Source organism: Lissotriton helveticus, chromosome 10 (assembly GCF_964261635.1).
Source record: "Lissotriton helveticus chromosome 10, aLisHel1.1, whole genome shotgun sequence".
NCBI classification, from domain to species: domain Eukaryota; kingdom Metazoa; phylum Chordata; class Amphibia; order Caudata; family Salamandridae; genus Lissotriton; species Lissotriton helveticus.
Window position 1 is genome coordinate 228,937,700 of NC_136071.1, and position 23,945 is coordinate 228,961,644.

Genomic DNA, 23,945 nt, shown 5'->3' on the forward strand with positions numbered 1-23,945 from the left:
TCCACCCGGAACTGGCGTGTGCGATCTAGATAGAAGGAGAGCGCACGTTTTAGAACCAGACAGTGTAGCCTCTCTTCCTCCTTCGAAGGATGCGGAGGCGGAAAGAAGGTGGGCAAGGTGATAGACTGCCCGATGTGAAAGGCTGTGACTACCTTGGGCAGGAAAGAAGGACGAGTCCTCAGAACAACTTTGTCCGGATGGACAGATTGGAAAGGAGGCTTTGAAGATAGAGCCTGGAGCTCACTCACTCTCCTGGTAGAGGTGATGGCAACCAGGAATGCAGTTTTAAGAGTCAGAAGACAAAGAGGAGAGTTATGAAGTGGCTCAAAGGGAGCGCACATCAGAAAAGTCAGAACAAGATTCAAGTCCCACTGAGGCATCACAAAGGGAACAGGAGTACCCATGTGTGTGATGCCTTTCAAGAATCTATTTACAACAGGGGACTTGAAAAGAGAAGGCTGGTCAGGAAGCCTTAAGAAGGCTGAAATGGCCGAGAGGTAGCCCTTGAGAGTGCCCAGAGCAGAGCCTGCTGGGCAAGAGACAGAAGGAAGATGAGAACCTCTGAAAGGGGGCAGAGAGTGGATCCACAGCCTTTGCTGTGCACCAATCCACAAATTTGTTCCACCTGCAGGCGTATGCCATTTTTGTGGAGGGACGCCTGGCTGCCAGAATCACATCACAGACTTCAGGAGGTAAGTCAAATGGCCTCAACTGTGGCCGCTCAATCTCCACGCATGGAGGTGGAGACTGGACAGGTTCGCGTGGAGGACCGTCCCCTGCTGCTGCGACAGAAGATCCTCCTGAAGAGGCAGACGAATCGGGGGATAGACTGACATGTTGAGTAGCTGGGGGTACCAGTATCTTCGTGCCCAGTACGGAGCCACAAGGATGACTTGGGCCCAGTCTCGCCTGATCTTCTTCAGCACTCTGGGCAGAAGCGGTATAGGCGGAAAGGTGTACAACAGACCGCAGCTCCACTTGCGACGAAAAGCGTCTCCGAGTGAGTGCCGCCTTGGAAATTCCAACGCGCAGAACTGATGACATTGCACATTCTCTTCGGTGGCGAATCGATCTAACCAAGGCTCTCCCCACTGCTGAAAGAGACCTTGCGCCACTTCCGAGTTCAGACGCCATTCGTGATCCATCATGCACCTGCAGCTGAGTTCGTCCGCCCTGGCGTTCAGGATACCTGTCAGGTGTTGAACCACCAGGGTGACGCCCTGTATTCTGTAGACAATAGGGTTCTCATATTAATTAAGCCCTCTCAGCATGAAACGAAAATACAGAAATGGTTTCGGATTTAACTTGGAACCGTTTTGTGACATACAATGCAACATCATCAGCCCTATCTTAGGACGGCTGAATCTTGGAGAGCAATGCCGAGCATCTAGCGGTTGTCGGCAGTCTCAATAAAGTTATTTTTGATGAAGGGAGGTACTTAAGCCACGCATAGCGTCGTGGGCGTGTCTACTCAGTGAGACACGGAAGGGAAACGAATACAGCAGACGTTTCGCTGGATGTTAACCCGCACTAATATTCCTGAAGGTAATCGGAGTTAACTCATAGATATCACCCTTGTGGCCATGGGGCGCATAAACAGGACGTGACTAACTTAAGGTTTTTCCGAAAAATACTCACAGGCAAGGAACGTGAGCGCGGCCTCACGGCGTGTTGAGTATATTAATCGTACAGAACACGAGAATCGCCGTGCAGTTGGTTACGAAAAACGACATCGCAGAACATAGACTCATATCTCCCCAGAAAGGTATGACCTCATTTTAACTTGAATTAGAGGTGGCACAGTGCAGTATGGCTTACAGATAGTTTAACTATTCGTTTACACTTGGTAGGGTGCACCGAGTTCAACCCGAGGAGTCAGGCTTGTTCGTTACGTACTCTCTGGTGGTTTCCTGTTCAAATCAAAGTGAGTAGGCTATTCCCGAGTCTTTATTTCACCGGGGAGTTTAGGTCACATTGATAAGGTGAATACCCAACCTCCACTCACCGGGCACCCCCGCATGTGCAAACATCCCCGTAGTCTTTTTGTAATGTAAATAGTAATCCACAAACTCAAAGTTATTTAATACATGTCTTTTTTATGCATATTATTTGTAGTGCCTTTGGACCGGACCTCATAAACACAGCCACGACGAACCTCAAAAGAGAAATCATGAATATTGTGAAAACAATTTGAAATCAGCATTATTATTTGTTTCCCCTGAAGAAGGGTAGACACAGACCCGAAATGCATTGGGGTTTTTAAGTTAATAATGTTTTGACTTACCATGGAAATTTTTCATCATTTATTGTTTCGGACACAATTCTGATAATGCAATTGAGCAAATGTAAATTTTGTTTTCACTGGCATAAATATTCAGAGTAAAGAATGGTAGCATCATACGCTACATTCAAAAGAAACATTGCAAATATTGTCTTTGATTGAATTTCATTATTTTTGTTCACACATTGATAACTATAGGTTCGATTTTCCTTGAATATTTTGAAACCTTAGGGACTAGGGTTGAGCATCTCATAGACCAGGTGACACCTGGCCTCGACAGAGAATCTCAGATAAGGGGGTTGGGCAATCCCCAAATGAGACTGCTCACTAATCAATAGAGGAACAGCAATAGAGATACTAGCTTTTGGATAATTAAGGTGTGCTAGCCTACACTTACAGAGCAGTTTAGCCCTGGTGTTCCAGCCATGTCCAGAGGCGCAGAGCCTCCTGACAGATGGTCCACGACCCCACCCGCCCTGTTTGTTGCAGTACCACATGGCGGTGGTGTTGTCCGTGAACACCTGCACTACACTTCACCGGACAGAGGGAAGGAATGCCTTCAGTGCAAGACGGATCGCCCGCAGCTCCATAAGGCCGATATGGAGCCAGGACTCCGCTGGAGACCAGAGGCCTCGGATCTCCCTCTCTCCCATGTGGCCCCCCATTCCAGGAGGGACGCATCTGTCACTACTACGTGCTCCGGTTGGGGAAGGGAGAAAGATCTGCCGCTGACCCAATCACGGTTTGTGAGCCACCACTGCAACTGGCTCGCAGTGCCCTCCGAGATCAGGATGTGGTCTGACAGGTTGCCCTGATGCTGTGCCCACTGAAACTTCAGGTCCCACTGCAGAGCCCACATCCGCCACCTGGCGTGATGCACCAGAAGGATGCAGGAGGCCATCAGCCCCAGGAGCCGCAGCGTCAACCTGACCGAGACTCTGGATAAAGGCTGAAAGATCGGAATCAGAGCCTGAATATCCCGAACCCGCTGATCGGGGGGATAAACCCGAAACTGCGCTGAGTCTAGAAGCGCTCCGATGAAAAGGAGCTTCTAAGAGGGGCACAGGTGTGACTTCGGCACGTTGATGGAGAACCCCAGCGAGTGCAGGAGGTCGGCCGTAGTCTGGAGGTGGGAGATGACTGTCTGGGGCGAGCCCGCCTTCAACAACCAATCGTCGCGATAGGGGAAGACTGAAACCCCTGGAGGTGATGGCGGACCCTGCCCCCCACTGGCGATGAATGGGCCTGAAATGCCGGACTAGGAAGGCTTAGAGGCAGATGCTGCAGGGGCGGGTGTGGACTGACCCTGCCGGTGTCCCACGGTACCGCCATGGAGGTAACCACGTCCGCGACCGCGTTGAGCCTGGGTCTGCGGTCTGTGGATGGCTGGACGTGTGGGGGCGCCCCTCCCTTGGCCAAGAAAGGAGCGAAAAGCGGAAGTTTTCTGGCATTGGCCTAGGCCCAAGGACTTGGCCGTAGCCCTGGAGTCCTTGAAACACTCCAGCGCACTATCCACCTTGTCGCCAAAGAGGTGACGGCCATCAAAGGGCATGTCCATGAGGGTGGCCTGGACATCCCCTGAAAAGTTGGCTGACCTCAGCCAGGCGTGGCGGCGAACCGCCATAGTTGTTGCAATCGCCCTACCCAGTGAGTCAGTTGTGTCGAGTCCAGACCGTATTGAATAGCGTGCTGCATCCCGCCCTTCCACAAGGGATTGGGCGAGCTTTGCCTGGACCTCCTCCGGGCACTGTGGCAGCACCTCCACAACCGTATCCCACAGAGAGTGGGTGTGACGGCCCAAAAGGTAGGTGGTGTTGACAGACCGCAGCCCCAAACTCAAGGAGGAGAACAGTTTCTTCCCAAACGGATCATACCTTTTGGATCCCCGATCCGGAGGAGTGGTCGGGAATGCGGTCTGGGATGTAGAGGCCTGGATCACCAGGCTCTAGGGGTGGGGTAAATGGACAGGAAGCTAGGGTCGCCCCGAGCTGGGCGGTGGCGTCAAGCCACGTTCCGTTCCACAGGGAGGCCTGTGGAGGGCTTGGACCAGGTGCCCAACAGAACGTTAGTGAGAGCTTCATTGAACGACAGTACAGGCTCCGAGGAGCTTGCCTGCGATTTGAGCACCTCAGTGAGGAAGTTAGTCCTCACTGCCACGACAGGGAGCTCAAAAGCCAAGGCCTTGGCTGCCCTATTCAACACCATGCTGTAAGCAGCCCCCTTCCGTAGCCACGGAAGGAGGAGAGACGAATCCAGTGTCGGGTGACGTGCCGGTCCGACGCCGGACCCGGACCGGGGCTGGGACTGGGGACGACGTTGTCCGGGGACGGCGTCGTGGGTGACACCCTCGGGATTGGCGCCAGCGGAGGAGTCGTAAGGTCTTCTGGCGACCACCCGGATCCAGGCCCGGATCCTACAGGACTCTGCGGAGCCCGCTAGGGCTCCTAGACGGACCGGCGGGGCCCAAAGGCGCCTCAGCAGGGTCCGTCGGAGGGAAGTGAGTCCTCATGGCCACGAGGAAGTCACGTATCTCCTCCGGTGTCGCGTGCAGCCCAGGGACCGTCGGGTGTGGAGCTGGACGCGGCGCTTGTGGCTCCGGGGAAACCGCCCGAACCCCCGGCTGCATCGCGCGAGTGTCGGGGGGAGTCGGAAGAGCGATAACGCCTCTTCGACTTCTTTTTCGAGTGCCTTGACTTACCTGAGGACTTGGAGCCCGACGAGTGGTGGTGACTTGCCAAGCAGCGATGACTGCGGCTCCGCGACCGGTCCCTCGACTTCCTCCTCGACCGGGACCTCGAGCGGCTCGGAGCCAACTGCCGGAGCTCAAGCCGCTTACGGGACCACTCCCGTATAGCCTTCAAGGTCAAGGTCCGGCAGTCGGGGCACGACTTGAAATCGTGGTCGGCCCCAAGACAGTAAAGGCACCGACAGTGGGGGTTGGTCACCGACATCAAGCGGTGACAGTCCTCGCAAGGTTTAAAACCAGGCATATCTACCGGCAATGCGAGTCGAAGGTCGACTCGAGGAGTCATCAAAAATGATCAAAAAAAGTTAGTCAAAAATGACTAAGAGTACTGCTCTTCCCGGATCTGCGCACGCTGGCGCGGAAAAAAGAAGAACTGACGTCAGCGCGCGAGGGCGGCGTCTAAGCACTCTGACGACATCATCCCGGCGATCATGATGCCAACCACGACGCCGACGACGGACGCGGAGCCGCAGAGGACGCAGAGCGACGCGCAGGGCTACTGCTGACGAAAACTTTCCGGATCCAGTCTGACGTCTGGGGATATTCTAAGGTAAGGAATCTAACACTAACGTGTTTCTTTGAGATAAGACATGTCAATGATGTTGGATGGAATTGCACCTCATCCGCAACCAAAGTGAAAGGCCTGCTGAGATGCATTTAGGCTAGAGAATTTCAACCTTACTTGGTCCTAAAGGCAGAGTTACAGTAGTAAAACAACGCCGAGCGAACTTGTTCAAAACATAATGGAATCTGAAGACAGGACCATCACCAGTATAAAGAAGTCACTAGCCTTATACAAGGGTATCATTATAATTATTGATTTAATGAATATTAGAGATACTCACCTTTAGCAAATTTGATTTTCTGCTCTGATCATATTTCAGCCTGTAAAGTCCTAGTGCTTCCTCTCCCTACTGCTGGTGCTTACTAAAACATAGCATAATTTATTACAACATAGGCCTCATGGCAACGCCTATGACCCCTCATATTGCCCTTCATAAATGCTGGAGATTCTTGCGCGCACACCAATGAGACTCACTTGAGCCACCTACAGCTCACTTTTCTGTGAGTCCAGGCTTATCCGTCCTGGCCATTGCAAGCTGTCATAACCATTGCAGGCCCCCAATACTTGCTGCAGGACCCCAAGCCTTTTTTCTTCTGATGCAATCTTCAAGTTTTTCAAAACTGGAGCTCTGACATTGGATGGAAGGCCAGCATTGCTACATTTCATTTTTACCCTAATTTTATACACCTTTTATCTTTCTGTTTCTATCTCCCTTTTTCTTTCGCATTCTACTTCCCATATACATTGTAAATATGTATTTACCTCTCCCATACACATTTTACTCTTTTTATGAAACATTATTTTCCTTGCACATTTCCTCATTGTTCTTTTTTATTTACTATTGGCTTCAGTTTTAAATTATAAATATCTATTTACCCCTTCCATGCAAATTTTACTCATTTTACTAACAGGTCTTTATGGCTTATACATTTTCCTTACTATTCATTTGTAATTTCCTAATGTTTCTGAAGTGCCAGCAGAGCCACAGGAACAAAAATCATTTAAAGAAGTTCCATACCAGCCCTACCAGAGTGATGCCACTAGGGGTATTCCTTTTCTTTTAGCACAAGTGAGGTTGAAATAGATCATTGAAAATTTTGTCTAACCTAGGCTCTAAAAGTAAGCCTTATGCCTAACTGTAAAATGGTTAACCGCTAAGAATGAACTGAAACAATATCTTTGCCATTCTGTGGAAAAGTAAATTTTGCCATGTTCTGTGTCCCTACGCGTCCTCCATCATATGTTATGTGTGCATGATTAATATGCATATGTATTCCCCATGTTCGATTAAAGACGCAATTACAGTTGTGTCCATCACTAGTATGCCAGTTTCCAGTTCTCGTGAATACTACGAATATCAGGCCTCTGTAAAGTTACATTGCCACGTTTCTCAGTGTGCACGTTATTCCATTGTAAAGTTCCCGTTTCTAGGCCTCAAAAGGGCCCGGACACCAGATTCAGCTCCTGTCTCCTGAACCCTCGCTGAGGAGCGATACAGCCCCCACCTGTATCCTCGACCCTTCACTTACTTCCTGCCTTGCAGTGCCCGGTTCAGCCTGGCTCTGCCTCTGAGTCTGCCAAGAGTATGTTATGATTCTAGTTATCAGTCCAGCCCTCCTTCTCTGCATTCCTAAGCTACTGAATCGCATCAATAGTTTCCGTCATTGTCTAGCCTTTACGTCTCCATGTAAGAGAAATACTGCATTTAATGGTCATTTAATATTCTTCATCACGCACTACATGTAGAATAATGCATGCATTACTCTTAGAGTCCGTTAGCCTCTCCCCTCCTGACTCTTAGTTTATATCAACATGTTCTCTAAACATCAGATACTAGATACTGCTTAGGTACATGTCGCCCTGACTCTCCAGACTTCAGTCTCTGCTCCTAGCACAGAGTTCATAGCCCCCAGCTTCTTCTAGTAACACGTCATTGCCAGTTTGCGCGCACCATTAGGTCAGAGGTCCCGGCTCCTTAGGTAGCCCCCTCCATGTTTCCGCCCTATTCATGACATATTCTGTTACGTTTGCATCACATGTCTATGTATACGCCTCTGTTACACCTATTTTCACCCATATCTTTCGCGACTGCTATTGACCACACCCACTGCTCCGCCTATCATATGTACTGTAATGCAACTGTTTTACTATATATGCTTGTGTATTGTTATTAAATGTTACGCCAGTCCTTTCCCCAGAGCGCGCTCATCCCAGATCCAGCCCCGGCAGCTGCCGGGCCACGCTAGTCCTGTCGGGGCCCCCCTGTCAGGCCCTGCCATCCTATTCCTATGCAGGTTGTCCTGTTCCTGTCCTTTATGCTGTAATAAACCTGCAAACTCCTACTACCTCGAATCTTGACTCTTATTTATTGAGCTATCTGTTATTGCTATGCCTAGACAAAAATAGATCCGGTATTATTTATTTATATACCACATAATGGCGCCCGAATAGGGACTTGCCCTTTCCCCACGCGCCGGTGAAGCCACGCCGGCCCCCTGACCCTCTGCAGCCGTGACGGAACCATACCGTGCACGTGCAGATATTTCTGCTTTAAGTATCCCTCAGGCCCACGGAGGAGACGGAGGTGGCGGTCCAGCATCCAGACGAGGCGGTGGAGGAACGCGGCGAGTCCCGACCAGAGCCCAAGCCGAGAGTCCAAGGTCCGAGGTATCCGGAAGCCCACCCGTAACAGAAGTCCGAAGTTCGTCCGTCCGGCGTCGAAGCAGTCCAGTCCAGTCCGAGGCCTTCCGTTCTTGCTGCCCGGTGAGTACCATTGCTGGGGTAGTATCTAGACAGGGTCAATCTAATTGACTCTGGTCCGTGGGTTGGTGGTACACAGACCCACAAACGAAGTGTCCACTTCGGTGGATGCGGGTCCTGACGTGTCTCTTTATGAGACCGGTAAGTTTCGTACTGTTTCAGCAGTGCATCTAGTTTCTGTTCTAGTCAGTTCTGTTCTCGAGAAAATTCATGTATTCTGTTTTCTGTATTCCAGGTAGTATTCTGTTCGAACTGTTATCCTGAATGTTATTCATGTATTTTAATGTCGTGGTATGAGTGTGAAGTAATTATCGTGTTTATTGTGTATTGTGTTGTGTCCAGATTATAGTTCAGTCATGCCGCTCTTTTCAAAACTGCGTCAGTTAAAAACCAGAAAAGGTCTGCTAGAAGCAGCAGTTCCTGTTCCGCCTAGGGACAGTCCAGGTCATTTTATGTATCAGAAGCATGGCATAAGCGCCATATTGTATCTAGATTTATGGGTAGAGTATACCAAAGTTTTGGAAGAAAAGTATAGATGGCCCGTATCGGGTACATGGGATGCCGAGTGCATCATGAGAGTAGAAGAGGCATTATGGAAAAAGAAAGCCAGACAGTCACAGAAAGATGCCATCGAGTTATGGCGCAAAGAATCTCATAAAAGAACCGAAAAAGAAATCAGAAAGTCAGAACTAAGTAGAGAATCCTTAGAGCGGGCCCAAGAAAGGGAATTAATCGAGATTGGTGAACGAGTTAAAACCGAACAGTCAGACAGACAGAGGCATGCTCTTATTAAGGGTATGTATCCTCTTCTTGCCGAGGGCTTGCCAAGAGCAACCCCGGAGGCATCCAGTAATTTTCCGCCACCACTAGTTCCGACCAAGCTACGTCACAAACCGACCGCAGCTGATATTTTCATTTCGTCCTATTTGGACGACACAGTCCCAGAATATGCAAATCCCGCTCCGCCAGTCCCTGTAAATCAGGCACTTCCCGCTCCTCCAGACACCGGAGTACCTGTTACGGTACCCCTGGTCCAGCCCGCCATACAAGTCCAGCCTGCATTTCCATTTCCCACTCTGCCAGGACGAAGAGCATCAGTTGACGACTCTAGTTTAGGGGCCGCAGGGGGAGGTCCTCCAGGAACCCCGCCGCCACACAAGCGTTTAACGTTAGCCGAATTACATGCACAAGCGTCACAGCGTACGCCCAGATATCAGTCTGTTGCAGAAATAAGAAAAGCCCTTACCGAATGTGGCTATGATCCAGTCCCAGGCGAGGATAATATGGTTTTATATTCATTACGCGTGAGAAAGGTGACCGAGTATCTAGTCACCCTACCAGATATGAAAGAAGATCTAGACAGAATATATCGTTTCATCCGTACAGGGAATGATCCAGAAAGTATTAGTGAAGTCATGTCTCAAAGAAAAGCTGAGATCCAGCTCATGTTATTAAAGTTTCTGATTAATTGTTTAATACGAGAACAAGATTATCCGACCAAAGATCGAGCCGAAATGAAAATCCTGACAAGGTGGAGTGATAATATAGCCGAGGGTAAGCATAAGACCATCAGTAGTATAGAGAGTATGTACAAGAAGATTCGTAAAGAAATAATAAGGATACACGAACAACGCAAAGAAGCACAAGTAAGCGAGAAAGAAAGTAACTCTGATACTGAAGAGGTAGAGGACGAGAATCCCGCCAGAATAGCGTATGTAGGAAAATCTAGATTTCCAGACCGACATTCACGTCTAGACTACAAGAAAACTGTTCCTCATCCGGCACCAGAGCAAGGTTCTCTAGAACAAGTATTTCAAGCTACCGATCACATTCTGAAATCACGAATCGGTTATAGTGAATTAAGTGCTATGCATGAACAAGAACTAGCCCGATCAGCAGTCCGATGGATTACTGATTCTACCACTTTTCCAGACGAAATAGTGGCACAAATGTTTCTGAAAATGCCCCCAGCCGAGCAACGACTGGCGGGTATGTATATGATCCAGCACCTCATTACATTGTATGAGGATCAACATTCTGATCCAGGTCCGTTACATGATGTCCTGAACGAGTTACTCCAGTATAAATGGAAAGGTTTAGGTACCGATTTGATTAGTGTCATTCTAGAACAGCGCCACAAATACAGAACGTTTCTGAACCCACATTTTGTTCACGTCTCACCCCCAGAAAGTAAACCCTTTTACATAGACAGACAGAATCCGTTACGAGAAGTGCATCCAATTAAGACAGACGGTGGTGAAATGCAACGAGTGTTTGTTTACACCCCGATCACAAAGATGGAACTCTTAGAGATGAAAAAATTAATTCCCTGTCATGATAAAGATCCAGCAGGGTTCCACCGAGAATTAAAAGACATGCTCCGTATGGGAGAATACACGTATCCAGATATCATTAAAATGTTAAAGGTCCTGTTGCCCGCAGGGGTATATGAGAAACTCAAAGAAAAAGAATGGGAGGTGGGAGAGAAAAAGATCGATTGGGCAGTTCTAGAAGCTGAAGATAAGGCACGAGTACCAGGTACCGGTCTTGGAGATAAATGTAAAGAATTACCAGAATTATTAATACAAGTTTTGCCTAGGTTATTGACAACTAGAAAAGAAGACTGGGATGCAATCTCAGCATGTAAACAGAAACACGATGAAGATATTAGTGATTATTATTCCAGATTTGAGAAATGTTTTACCATAAACAGTGGCCTCAAGACAAGTAGCGAGTCATACCCTCATCTTTTTGTTACTAAATTAGTCGAGAATTCAAGTCCACAAATTAAAAACCGAGTTTTGAAAGTCGAAAGTACCTGGCAAGCTAATACCCCGTCCCAAATGTTACAGATGCTTCAATATCACCAGAATAGAATCAGAGAAGAGCAAGATCACGAGAGAAAACGTATGAAAGACACGAAAATGAAAGTACTAGTTGCACAATCTGTTCCTCAAGACAGTCAGAAGAGGGGACCAAATCAAGCCAGTCATCCTGCAGCTCCCGTTAAAGGGAACTGCAATTATTGTAAACAGCCAGGTCATTTTATAAACGAGTGTGCAGTTCTGAAACACAACATAGCTACCGGTAAGACTAAAGAAAGACCACGTCCGCCTAGACAAGAACAAGTTACACAGACTTCTCAGCCACAGAATGCACCACAGACAGTTACAGCACCGCAGCCTATCGCTGCAACACAGCATGTTACACAGCAGATGTACCAGTATGCACAGTCTGAGTATCCAGAGTATCAGCCATATTCATGAAACAGCCTAGAGAGGGAGGTAGGCTTGCCTCTCATCGAGATACCTGTAGATCAAGAAGGTCCCTATGTTCATAGTCAAGTATTAGGGAAAGATAGAAAGTTTCTGATTGATACAGGGGCAAGTAGGACCACTATAAGTCACGCCGAAGTTCCAGGGGCTCCACTCTCAGGCTCTAGAAATGTTTTCCTTGGATTTTCAGGAAAACCTATTGTAAATGAAATATCAAAGCCAGTTACTCTAGAAGTAGGTCCATTGTCCCGCACTACTGACCTGTTACTTACTAAGTCATGTCCAGAAAATCTATTAGGCATTAAGACACTGAAAGAGTTAGGTGCAGTTATATGCTGTTCCCCAGAGGGAATACGATTGTTCCTACGCGACTTCAAGGGTCACTATGTATTACGAGATTTTGATCCGAGATTGTCTAATGTTCCGCAGCATCTATGGGCGCAAGGTCCAACTGATGTTGGCTTTATGCAAATCACACCCCATCGTGTGACTCTCAAACCAGGTGTAGTGTTACCACGAATCAGACAGTACAGATTGCCATCTGAGGCTGTAGCAGCCTTATCCAAAATTATTTACGAGCTCATGGCTCAAGGAGTAGTTGTAGAAACTGACTCCAATGTATGCAATTCTCCGATCATTCCTGTTATGAAACGTACTGATCCAAATGCACCTCCAGTATATCGTTTAGTGATTGACCTTCGAGAACTTAATAAATGTATTATTCCCCAGTACCCAGTTGTCCCAGATATCTCTTCCCTATTGACAGCCATTGATTCCGAAGCCACATTTTTTACAGTCATAGACCTCAAGAATGCGTTTTTCAGTGTCCCCATTCATCCAGACAGCCAGTTTCTTTTCGGATTTTGTTTAAATGGAAGGAGCTATATGTTCACACGCGCTCCTCAAGGTTTCACAGAAAGTCCTAGTATTTACAGTCAAGCACTCAAGAGACAACTAGACAACATTCACATGCCAACTGACACTGCCCTGCTCCAGTATGTCGATGATCTACTGATCACAGCCCGTTCTGAACGTGCTTGCGAGCGAGCATCACTTAGTCTTGTATTTCCTAGCCGAGATGGGACACAAGGTGTCCCCTTCTAAGCTTCAATTCTGTGTCCAGCAAGTGGTCTACTTAGGACACTTACTGTCCAAGAGGGGTAGGCAGTTGACACCAGACCGTATCCAGTTAATAGCGAGTCTTCCTCAGCCCAAGACCCAGAAGGAGGTACGTGCTTTTATCGGCCTTACTTCTTATTGCAGACAATGGATTCCTCAGTATGCATTTCTAGCTAAACCACTGATACAGTTAACGACACAGGAGGCAGCCGTATCGACTGTCCTCCCTTGGACATCTGAACATACATTTAGTTTTAATGAGTTAAAGAAAGCCCTATGTCAAGCTCCAGTTCTAGCAACACCGAACTACAGTAAGTCTTTTACACTTTTCGTCACAGAACGCGAAGGTACAGCATTATCTGTCCTCACACAAGATCAAGCAGGACAATACAAGCCTTGTGCTTATTTTTCGAGCACATTAGATCCTGTAGCCCAGGCTCTGCCTGCGTGCCTTAAGTCAGTTGCAGCCACAGCACTTGCTATCAGACAAAGTGATTCCATAGTATTAGGACATTCCTTGACAGTACAAGTTCCACACTCCGTGGAAGTTCTTTTAAACCGAACACAGACTCAGCACTTGACTATTGCACGATTAACAGGTTATGAATTGACACTGTTCCAGCCACACATAGAAATCAGACGCTGCAACGTTTTAAATCCTGCTACATTGTTACCATCAGTTACTTCGAATCCTGCCACACACGACTGTGTGGAAGTAGTTAACATCATGACAAAGCCAAGACAAGATCTGACAGATATTCCATTACCAGATCCCGACCTGACACTTTATGTGGATGGTTCATGTATGAGAACAAGTACAGGAGAACTAGTAGCCGCGTATGCAGTGACTACTGACACTGAAGTTATTGAAACACACCGTATTGACACCCTGTCTGCTCAAGCAGCAGAGCTAGTTGCTCTGACACAAGCCTGCATACACGCTAAAAACCTGAAAGTTAATGTTTACACAGATTCACGTTACGCATTTGGAGTCCTACACGACTTCGGAGTGCTCTGGCAAGAGAGAGGTTTCATGACTTCTCATGGAACCAAGATTCAGCATGGTCTCCTTATTCAGGCTCTGTTAGATGCCATACATTTACCGACATCCATTGCTATCATGAAGTGCAAAGCACATACGAAAGTTACTGACACTATTTCTCAAGGTAATGACCTAGCAGATCGCACAGCCAAGCTTACAGCACAGACACCAGACATTCCAGTTAATAAGACACCAACACACACTCCAGATCCAACTACCTGTATGACAGTTAAGGACCCCACTCAAGATGTCATAGATATCCAGTTACATGCTACTCCCGAGGAAATCAAGAAATGGTCCGAACAAGGAGGGGTCCAGACAGATCAGGGATGGGTAACAAAGGGTAAAGCCACTTGGTTTCTCCCCGATTCTATGGTTCAAGTCATTATCAATACCGCACATAGTCCAGCACATTTAGGAGAAAAAGCTATGTTAGACAGTATCCAGAATATTTGGTTCAACAAGCATTTACGAGCTGCAGCCAAGCAGAAAGTCCGTACCTGTATGATATGTTGCCAGTTTAATCCAGGTAAAAGTGTCCCGGTGGAACAAGGTGGATTCCAGCCCCCTGACCACCCTTTTGAAGTCCTCCAGATGGATTATATTCAGATGGAGCGATGTAGAGGTTTCAAGTATGTCCTCGTAGTTGTATGCGCTTTGTCCAGGTGGACAGAAGCATATCCAGTTCCAGACTACACAGCCGCGACCACTGCCAAGCAGTTGGTTCGTGAGTTCTTCCCCCGCTACGGACTCCCTAGGGTCGTATATTCTGATAACGGCCAGCCATTCTCATCTGAACTCATGAAACACGTGTCCCTTTTGTTAGGGTACCAGTGGAAGTTCCATTGTGTACGCCATCCTGAAGCAGCCGGTCTCGTAGAGAGACATAATCAGACTCTGAAAATTCGAATTGCAAAGGTTTGTCAAGAGAAAGGTGTGGACTGGCTAGTAGCTCTGCCGGTCGCCCTGTTCTATATGCGCATGGTCGCACATTCCAGATCAGGTCTGTCCCCGTATGAGGTCGTTTTCGGCCGCCCCCCTAACATGTGGGGTACTCCTAGACCTCGAAGTATTACCGATGTTTCAAGTAATATGCTGACAGATTACCTAGCTTCCTTGATGTCTGCCCTCAACTCTTGTCGTTCACAGGTTGCCGCCGCATTTCCAGACAATACCGAGGTGGCACCGCATGAAATCGTTCCCGGATCCATGGTCCTAGTGCGAAATTTCGATCGTTCAAGTCCGCTGGAGCCTCGCTGGAAGGAGCCCCGACAGGTCCTCCTGGCCACCCGCACAGCCGTGAAGTTGGAGGGACGCAAAGGCTGGGTGCATCTTTCACATATCAAAAAGTTTTATGGATTGAAACCAATTTCAAAGAACATTTCCGAGGATTTAAAGGACTGCCAAAGTACTATTCTTAAGGACTGTCCCGCAAAAGACACTGATACTGCACCCTCCCTGTTAGAGAAAACTCCGCAACAGGAGTATAAGAAAAAGTTAAGGTCTAGTAAAATAAGTCAGCCAGTTTGATTGTCTAAGTCCTCCCCTAGGTGAAACGGTTAGACCGGTTTCTGACATGTATAAAATAGACCCCCATAGTGAGAGAGTTAGTCAAAACTCAATCCGATGTATCGTTTTTCTATGTTTCATATTATTTCTCAGTATTATGATTTCCTGCACCAGTTATGCGTTTTATCTGTATTTTTCAGTTCCTCATGTAAATAAGTCTTCTAATGTTACAGTAGAGCACACGTTTAGTGATCTGCCTCCTCATGAACTCTCTTACCGCCTCGCTATGCGTAACAATTCTTTTATCCGCATGTTACATTATTCACACCAGACCAGCAATGCCACTAATTGTTGGGTGTGTGGTCGACTCCCCCCTTTCCAGACCCCGAAGGGAGTTCTGCCACTCTTTCCTTATCCATTTTCTCATAATGGTTCGTGTGGAGCATGGTCCACGTTAACGTCATCCTCAACAGATATGTTTTTTCTTAAACAGTACATGTTTCCCAGACAAGCAAGGTCTTCCCCACAGAACAGGGTTAGATCTAGAAAACGAAGTTTACAATTTAGGTAATTATTCTTCGAATTTCATGGTCCTGAATGTTCAGTCTGATTCCACTCCAGACTTACCTGCTATTTCAGTACTACCAGTCAAAGGCGAATTATGTGTTAGAAATAATGGTTCCGTACATGTAGGACACAGCGATTGTACTACTATTGTCAAATATAGTGACAGTGGGAAATCTATTTTCAAAGCTTCACGTCATTCTTATTTTATTTGTGGTCAGACCGCATATGTTCGTCTGCCCCTCGATTGGGAGGGAACCTGTTACATTGCCTTCCTACTGCCACCTGTTTTCCTAGCTCCATCTGATTATCATAGAAACACACATCTAGTACACCTTAGACATAGAAGGGAGATTGAGTCCCCAATTGTCGATTATACTGAAACTGCTCTAGAACAGTATACAGATTTCAATGGAGGTTTCTTCTTCTTTATAGGCCCTATCCAGAACAGTAAGCTAATCCGTAGGTTAACCAGAACCCTTGAAGCAGTAGTTAATGAGACTGCCTCTGCCCTAGGTAACTTAACTGAAGAGCAATCTGCTATGAGATTTGTCGTTTTACAGAATCGTCTCGTCCTTGACGTCATATTGGCCGATAGGGGCGGGGCCTGTAGAGTCATCGGATCTAGTTGCTGCATTTTCATTCCAAATAACGCGCCGTCTGTTTATTCAGCTATAACCAGACTCCATAAAATTGCCCATCTGTTACACCAAGATCCAGGCACCTGGACATGGTCCGGTTGGTTCTGGAATATAATTTCCGCTTGGGGATGGAAAGTCTTGTCCTTTCTAGGTATTGCAGTAGCGATCATATTCAGCTGCTGCCTCTGTATACAATGTGGCCCTGCGATTTGCGGCATTTGTGCTACCTCTTGTATTCCTAGTCCCAAGTCCCGTCCTAAATCCCGTTCCAAGAAAATTCGAGACGAGCAAATGATACTGTATGAAATGATAGATGGTATCATGAATATTGATGTTTCCTGATGGAAACGTAGTGACAAGGAGGGAATGTGGAAAAGTAAATTTTGCCATGTTCTGTGTCCCTACGCGTCCTCCATCATATGTTATGTGTGCATGATTAATATGCATATGTATTCCCCATGTTCGATTAAAGACGCAATTACAGTTGTGTCCATCACTAGTATGCCAGTTTCCAGTTCTCGTGAATACTACGAATATCAGGCCTCTGTAAAGTTACATTGCCACGTTTCTCAGTGTGCACGTTATTCCATTGTAAAGTTCCCGTTTCTAGGCCTCAAAAGGGCCCGGACACCAGATTCAGCTCCTGTCTCCTGAACCCTCGCTGAGGAGCGATACAGCCCCCACCTGTATCCTCGACCCTTCACTTACTTCCTGCCTTGCAGTGCCCGGTTCAGCCTGGCTCTGCCTCTGAGTCTGCCAAGAGTATGTTATGATTCTAGTTATCAGTCCAGCCCTCCTTCTCTGCATTCCTAAGCTACTGAATCGCATCAATAGTTTCCGTCATTGTCTAGCCTTTACGTCTCCATGTAAGAGAAATACTGCATTTAATGGTCATTTAATATTCTTCATCACGCACTACATGTAGAATAATGCATGCATTACTCTTAGAGTCCGTTAGCCTCTCCCCTCCTGACTCTTAGTTTATATCAACATGTTCTCTAAACATCAGATACTAGATACTGCTTAGGTACATGTCGCCCTGACTCTCCAGACTTCAGTCTCTGCTCCTAGCACAGAGTTCATAGCCCCCAGCTTCTTCTAGTAACACGTCATTGCCAGTTTGCGCGCACCATTAGGTCAGAGGTCCCGGCTCCTTAGGTAGCCCCCTCCATGTTTCCGCCCTATTCATGACATATTCTGTTACGTTTGCATCACATGTCTATGTATACGCCTCTGTTACACCTATTTTCACCCTTATCTTTCGCGACTGCTATTGACCACACCCACTGCTCCGCCTATCATATGTACTGTAATGCAACTGTTTTACTATATATGCTTGTGTATTGTTATTAAATGTTACGCCAGTCCTTTCCCCAGAGCGCGCTCATCCCAGATCCAGCCCCGGCAGCTGCCGGGCCACGCTAGTCCTGTCGGGGCCCCCCTGTCAGGCCCTGCCATCCTATTCCTATGCAGGTTGTCCTGTTCCTGTCCTTTATGCTGTAATAAACCTGCAAACTCCTACTACCTCGAATCTTGACTCTTATTTATTGAGCTATCTGTTATTGCTATGCCTAGACAAAAATAGATCCGGTATTATTTATTTATATACCACAATTCCAAAAGTAATCCAGTACTCAAATATGCATGTTTAAGTTAAAACCAAATCCCAAAGGTGAAGGCTAAACCTGTAAACTAAAGAATACATCTAACAATCAGTCTGAGACTTTAAGCCTAAACCCTTTTTCCTAAACCTCAACCCATTTACCGTATATCGCTACATGACAAAACAAACCGAACCAGCATGAGCCAGTCTAAATTATCAAGTTAAAAACGATTTAAATTTATCGTTAACTGGTACACATTCCAGTACAAAAGCTTTCATAGAAAAATAAGCAATGCCAAAGGATGCCAAATTGGAAGTCATAATGAGCTTTACCTTTCATGAGGACAACCTCAGTGGTAGGATATACATCATAAACTCTGTCTGTTAATCCTGTTTAACCCCTTCCACGCTCATGACGAGCTGGGCTCGTCATGCAGTAGCCTCCTGCTACGCTGATGACGAGCCCAGCTCGTCATGAACCAATAAGGATCACGAAATCCCAGCACAGCAGGGGAATTCCCATAGCATCCAAGAGGTTAAAGCCATGATACAGCCAATAGTCAGATAATAAAGAGGACCATTACAATTTGCCCCAGTTCTATGGGTGATGACTGATTGAGAATAGCAGAGGGACACTTCCAGAAACCTGCTTGCCAAAACAGAATGCATATGATGGTTTTAGCCCAACGAAAATTGGTATAAAACACTTTTTAAAGGATTTGCCATCGACATGTAAAGGGATTATATATATATCTCTAGGTGGGGTGAATTTATCAATCTCATATTTTGTGTAAAGGGAGATGGATGCTTCCTGTCCAAGACCACAGGACAGTCTCTAACATTCAAATACCTACAAATATAAGGCAGAAAAATTATATTCTTTTATTTTTGGATTAGGCAGTGATTGATAAATTGAAAAAATAATTAAATAAAGATAGGGTCCATATGATTCTAGTATTTCTCATTGCATGTAAGAAAGATAATACAGATCCAACACCCTTAAGATTTTAATTAATGGCACGACTATTGTGAGAGTCTCATGGACTATGCAGACTTTAGGTTTTGTAACATTAGTTACAAGAGAGACTAGTGTTGTGTAAGTCAACAATATATTTAGTCCAAAGAGACTCACTAATTTATCCCAAATATACTCGACCTAACATGACACCTGGTATTGAGGTAATATATCCTAGCCTATATATATCTTTGGGGTGACGTGTAGTCACTGAAGAAATAATCTGGTCCTGTGTCTGAATACATTCTTACAATTAATAGATTAATAGGCAACAAAGGGAGTGTATGTACTTTGCTACTGCTATACTACTTCTATAACATTTGCATGTAAAAAATAAATTCTTGATGGACGACAGAAAGCCAGGCCCCATGATTCAGCTAAATATCATGACCCACTTCTAAATAGCTTTAGAGGTGATATCTACATCTTCAAAGTGCTAGTTACATTTTTACCTTCATCACAATATCCCATAAATACTTGACTGCATGTAAATGTCTCTCAACTGTTTAGTATTGAGCTGCTTCACAATCTTAACTATTATCTGCTGCCTTTGAATGTATCACAATATATATTGTGTATAATGGCAGTTACCAGCCACATCTGAATTATGAGACACACTGAAATCTGTTTACTTCCACCCACAGATGTCAGAAGACAAATGCCACTGTACTCTTTGGGTAAAGGTCTAGGCCAAAATGAGGAATTACCGGTGAAATGGATCCGGACGTACTGAATTACAGATTCCCCCAGAAATTCCTAATTTCTTAGTAGACTCTCGGGGTCCAGTTCATAGAGGGACAGATTTCTCCCACTCCCAGAGTTATCGGTACCCTAAGATGTTTTAAGGTGTGTGGAAATACCGGCACATTTTCCAGGTCATCAATAATGAGTACCATGTATATCACCCTTATTGTCAATCTAACAAGTAGCAAAACTCTGACAAGGATAAACAAACTCCATTCTCTCTGTTTGTGCATAGTTCCTTGTATGCTTATATTCATCACCAATGACCTTGCCTAGATTGGCCATGAGAATACACCTATGAATCTAAATCAACATCTATTAGTGACTGTGCAGGAAATAAATATTTTTTATTGCATTACTTAATTAATAAAGTCGGTGTGGAGATATAATGCTGGGAATACCATAAGTACACTAGCAGAAATTATGTTTAAAGGTCTCTTTTTCAAAGGGTTAAATTGTGCTCCATTAGGTTGCCATATTAGATTGCAATATTTTAGTTCTTACATATGTTACCCGTAGAATCTCTATAAGTAGTCTTATCTTTAAAGTCTATTAAAGATAGCTGAAGGTTTATAATTATTTGGAAGTTGGCATTTATTTGTTTTGTGGCGCAAAAGGGACACACTAATCAGTTCTAGGGTCATTTGGCTACCACAAGTGCACTCTATTTTTACAGAAGAAGATTGGACACCTTTTATTCCGACACAAATGCACATGAAAAATAGCACACTTGAGGTGCTTATATGATATCTCTGTTTTAAGATATAGAAAGAGGGAGTATTTACAAAGTAATTGTGGGACATACTGAATTGAGTAGGCAAGCTTACCCACTATTGTCTAAAGCGGGTTCTAGACCTTTTCTGTCACTTTTTGGCTATGCATAGAAATTGTTTCCTAATACTATGCTTGTTCTTGGCTCTTTATGTAATAAGTGCTACTGTGGTACTAAACAGAACCAGGGAGCACAATGGCATCGTTACTTCACATCTCACCTATCAAATCACAATGATTCTATATACCCGGTCTGAATGGCAAACAGTGTACAGCCTGAGACTCACCTCTGTTGGTGACAGCAAAAATGGCATATTCATCATAGGCCTCTGTTTTATTGAGCGCCATCTCATTGCATATCTCTTCCATCACATCAAAAGCCACCTGATGGAAGAGAAAAAAATAGTATGGGTCTATGGAAAAATGTCTCTTATACCTAAGCGAACAGGCTCTGTCACATGTATAAATAACTGGATTTGGCAACTCTGGATAGAAACAGCCTTCACAGGTACACTACTCCAACGTAGATTTATATGGCTGCCAGATGAGTTCTCACTCAGGCACTGAGAAGCTAAACATACTGGCCTAGATTGCACTATAACTTTAACAGTGAGATATTGCGAGGCAGGAAATGGAATGGCATAGAAGACGAGCTATTGATCATCCGTGGGTCTCTGAATGTTCTCCTTTTGCAGGAAGTCTCCAGTGATGGGTAAAGCCCCTACCAGCCAGCTAATATATTTATAAATCCAGGGGTTGAATCCAAGAATGGGGAGAGGAGTTGGCCTAGCAGCTAGGGTGGTCGACCTCAAATCTGGGGAACCGGGTTCGAGTCTCTGCAAGGACACGCAACATCCTGTGATTCTGGGCAAATCACTTAAACTCCCCGTGCCTAACAAAAATGAATGTGTCCTCATGTAACGCAACTGGTGCACCTGTAAAGCGCTCTGATACCCGATATCTTCGGGTCATGACGCACTATATAAAACTTCGTAAAATGGAGATTCACCACAACTATTTGTCTGAGCCCATTACTTGCCAATCCCCCCACGGGTAACTTCTGCTGAGCTATATGGCCAGCTGTCACTATTCAAACTAAGGATGTATATGGAGCCGAACATAGCCCTGTAATTCCTATAATCATTAAGACAACAGAAGTGCCCTACATGCAATGATTTAGGTTCCAGAAACGGGGAAATATACAACCATGAGCAAGAGAATATATAATACCGCTTAACCAGTATTTCTTCCCACTTTAAATAAATCAGACAAATAGTAATTGACCCCTTTACGATATCCGTAGTTGAGAACAGACCCCCCTAAAATATATTTGGGAAGGGAGACAATCTCTATTAAACCCTGAAGAAGGTGGCTGTAAATTATTGTTTCCACCAAAACATGCATTGGCTGTGATCACCTGTAGAGTCCCCTTGCTGCGATGCAACACCAACAAGGGAAGAAATAATTACCTTGTTGCTAGATCAAGAAGGACTTCTTTTGGACAGGAGTTTTTGAGGTTGCTTTAGTGGTATTGAATGGCATGCATGAGAAGTGTTGGATAGTAGGGGGTTTGTGATTAAGTATTGGTTTTTATTCTGTTTTCATCTGTCTTGTATTGCTCAATGATACAATTTTGAACTGTATATAATGAAATTATCAAAATTATGTGATTGCACTGTGCACTTTATGAAAACAAATCTGCTCAAAACATTATAAAATAAATGCAAATTGGATAAATATATGTAATAGTTTGTGGAGTCAGTGACTATTTGTCTGATTTATTTAAAGTCAGAAGAAATACAGGTAAAGCTGGAATATATTCTCTTGCTCATTCCTGTAGTCATTATCTTATGTACACACAGATCCACAATTTTACGTGCTGGATTATGACAGTAACACTTTTCTGGTGGGCATTACTCTACCCTTTTCCTACATTACCTGCTTTCTCCTACCATATTTACTTTTATGGTAGAACCTGGGACCACCCACCAAACGCCCTGAATGTTCTAGGTCACTCATTCATGCTCTAATATGTCTAATTTGTTTTACAGTACTTTCTTACAGTGAAAACACCTACTCATAAAAGCTTTAGGATCATTTTTGAAAACACGTCTGCTTTTAAGATCTGGATTAAGGAAAATTTGGGAGAGAGATAAGGAATCAGACCCACTCCAGTCTGCTCTGCTTTTACTCACCGAACATGTTTTAATCTTCAGATGCCTCTCAATTCCCCCTGGCAGGAGGAATAGCTGTCTCTTGGAGCTTCTGCCTGCCTGTTGGAGAAAGAAAAAGTGTTAGAAAAACTCATCCTATTTGTGCCATATTGTATTCATAGTACCACCAACTAGGCCGTGCAACTGGCCCACAACCACAGAAGGCACAGAGAAAAGGTAATGAGAGAGTTCTGCTGTCAAAATAATGTTATAAATGCAATATCCATGTTCAGTAAAAAAATTAGGGTTATCAAAGCCTAAAACCATTCTAAAGACAGAATAGATTTAGCAAAGCCATAAGAGCATTCCATTGGATTTTTTTTTATTAAATCTAAAATTATATTTTGCAGACATAAAAACAAGTTACTTACCTGTAACTGTAGTTCTCCAGTATTGGAAGCTTTCATAGATTCACATGCCTGAATCATTCCCCGTCGTCGAGACGGGAGTCTCTGGTATATAAAAAAGCAATGCTTAGTTGAATAGCAAACTGAGAAGAGGCCTAGGCCCATTTCCCTTTTCCAACTCATAACCTTTGTTATGTAAAAGAGACCAAACTTGTCTCTGAACCAATCAGAGCTCCTCACCCTCTAGAACGCTCCTGAGAGAACCCTTTGCCCCTCAGATTTTTGTGCACTTGTGCCTTAGACACCATTTGTGCTAAATCCAAGGTGAGCCTCTCAGGGGAGGAGGATGGGTCGCATGTGAATCTATGAAAGCTTCCAATACTGGAGAACTACAGTTACAGGTAAGTAACTTGTTTTCTTACTCCAGTATTGGAGCTTTCATAGATTCACATGCCTGAATCAGAATAGCGAGCAGTAAATCATAGCACATTTTTTGTTACCTAAGATCTCAAAATAGGCAACATGTGTGATCTGATAATAGGAGTGTTCATATATAAATACATATAGAGAAATCTTCACAAATCGTATATAATACAACATACAGCAATAAAATGTGCATATATCACAAACAATGGAAGGAAGGATGGTAAAGAGGGCTCACCGTTACTGGAAAAGGTTCCTCAGTACTGCTTGTCCTACTGCCACATCTTTCTCTGCAGGTGCATCGAGGCAGTAATGTCTGGTGAAGTT

The 23,945-nt window shown here is 45.1% G+C and overlaps 1 protein-coding gene across 1 annotated transcript in view; it reads right to left on the minus strand.

Annotated features, from left to right (window-relative positions):
- Positions 1–23,945, minus strand: part of MYO15A (myosin XVA) — a 1,426,381-nt gene that overhangs the window by 144,199 nt on the left and 1,258,237 nt on the right. Inside the window, exons 57-58 of the mRNA XM_078662701.1 lie at positions 22,831–22,908; positions 20,923–21,019 (exon numbers count right to left, since the gene is read on the minus strand). Coding sequence (XP_078518827.1) covers positions 20,923–21,019; positions 22,831–22,908 — 175 coding nt within the window. The remainder of the gene's footprint in view (positions 1–20,922; positions 21,020–22,830; positions 22,909–23,945) is intronic.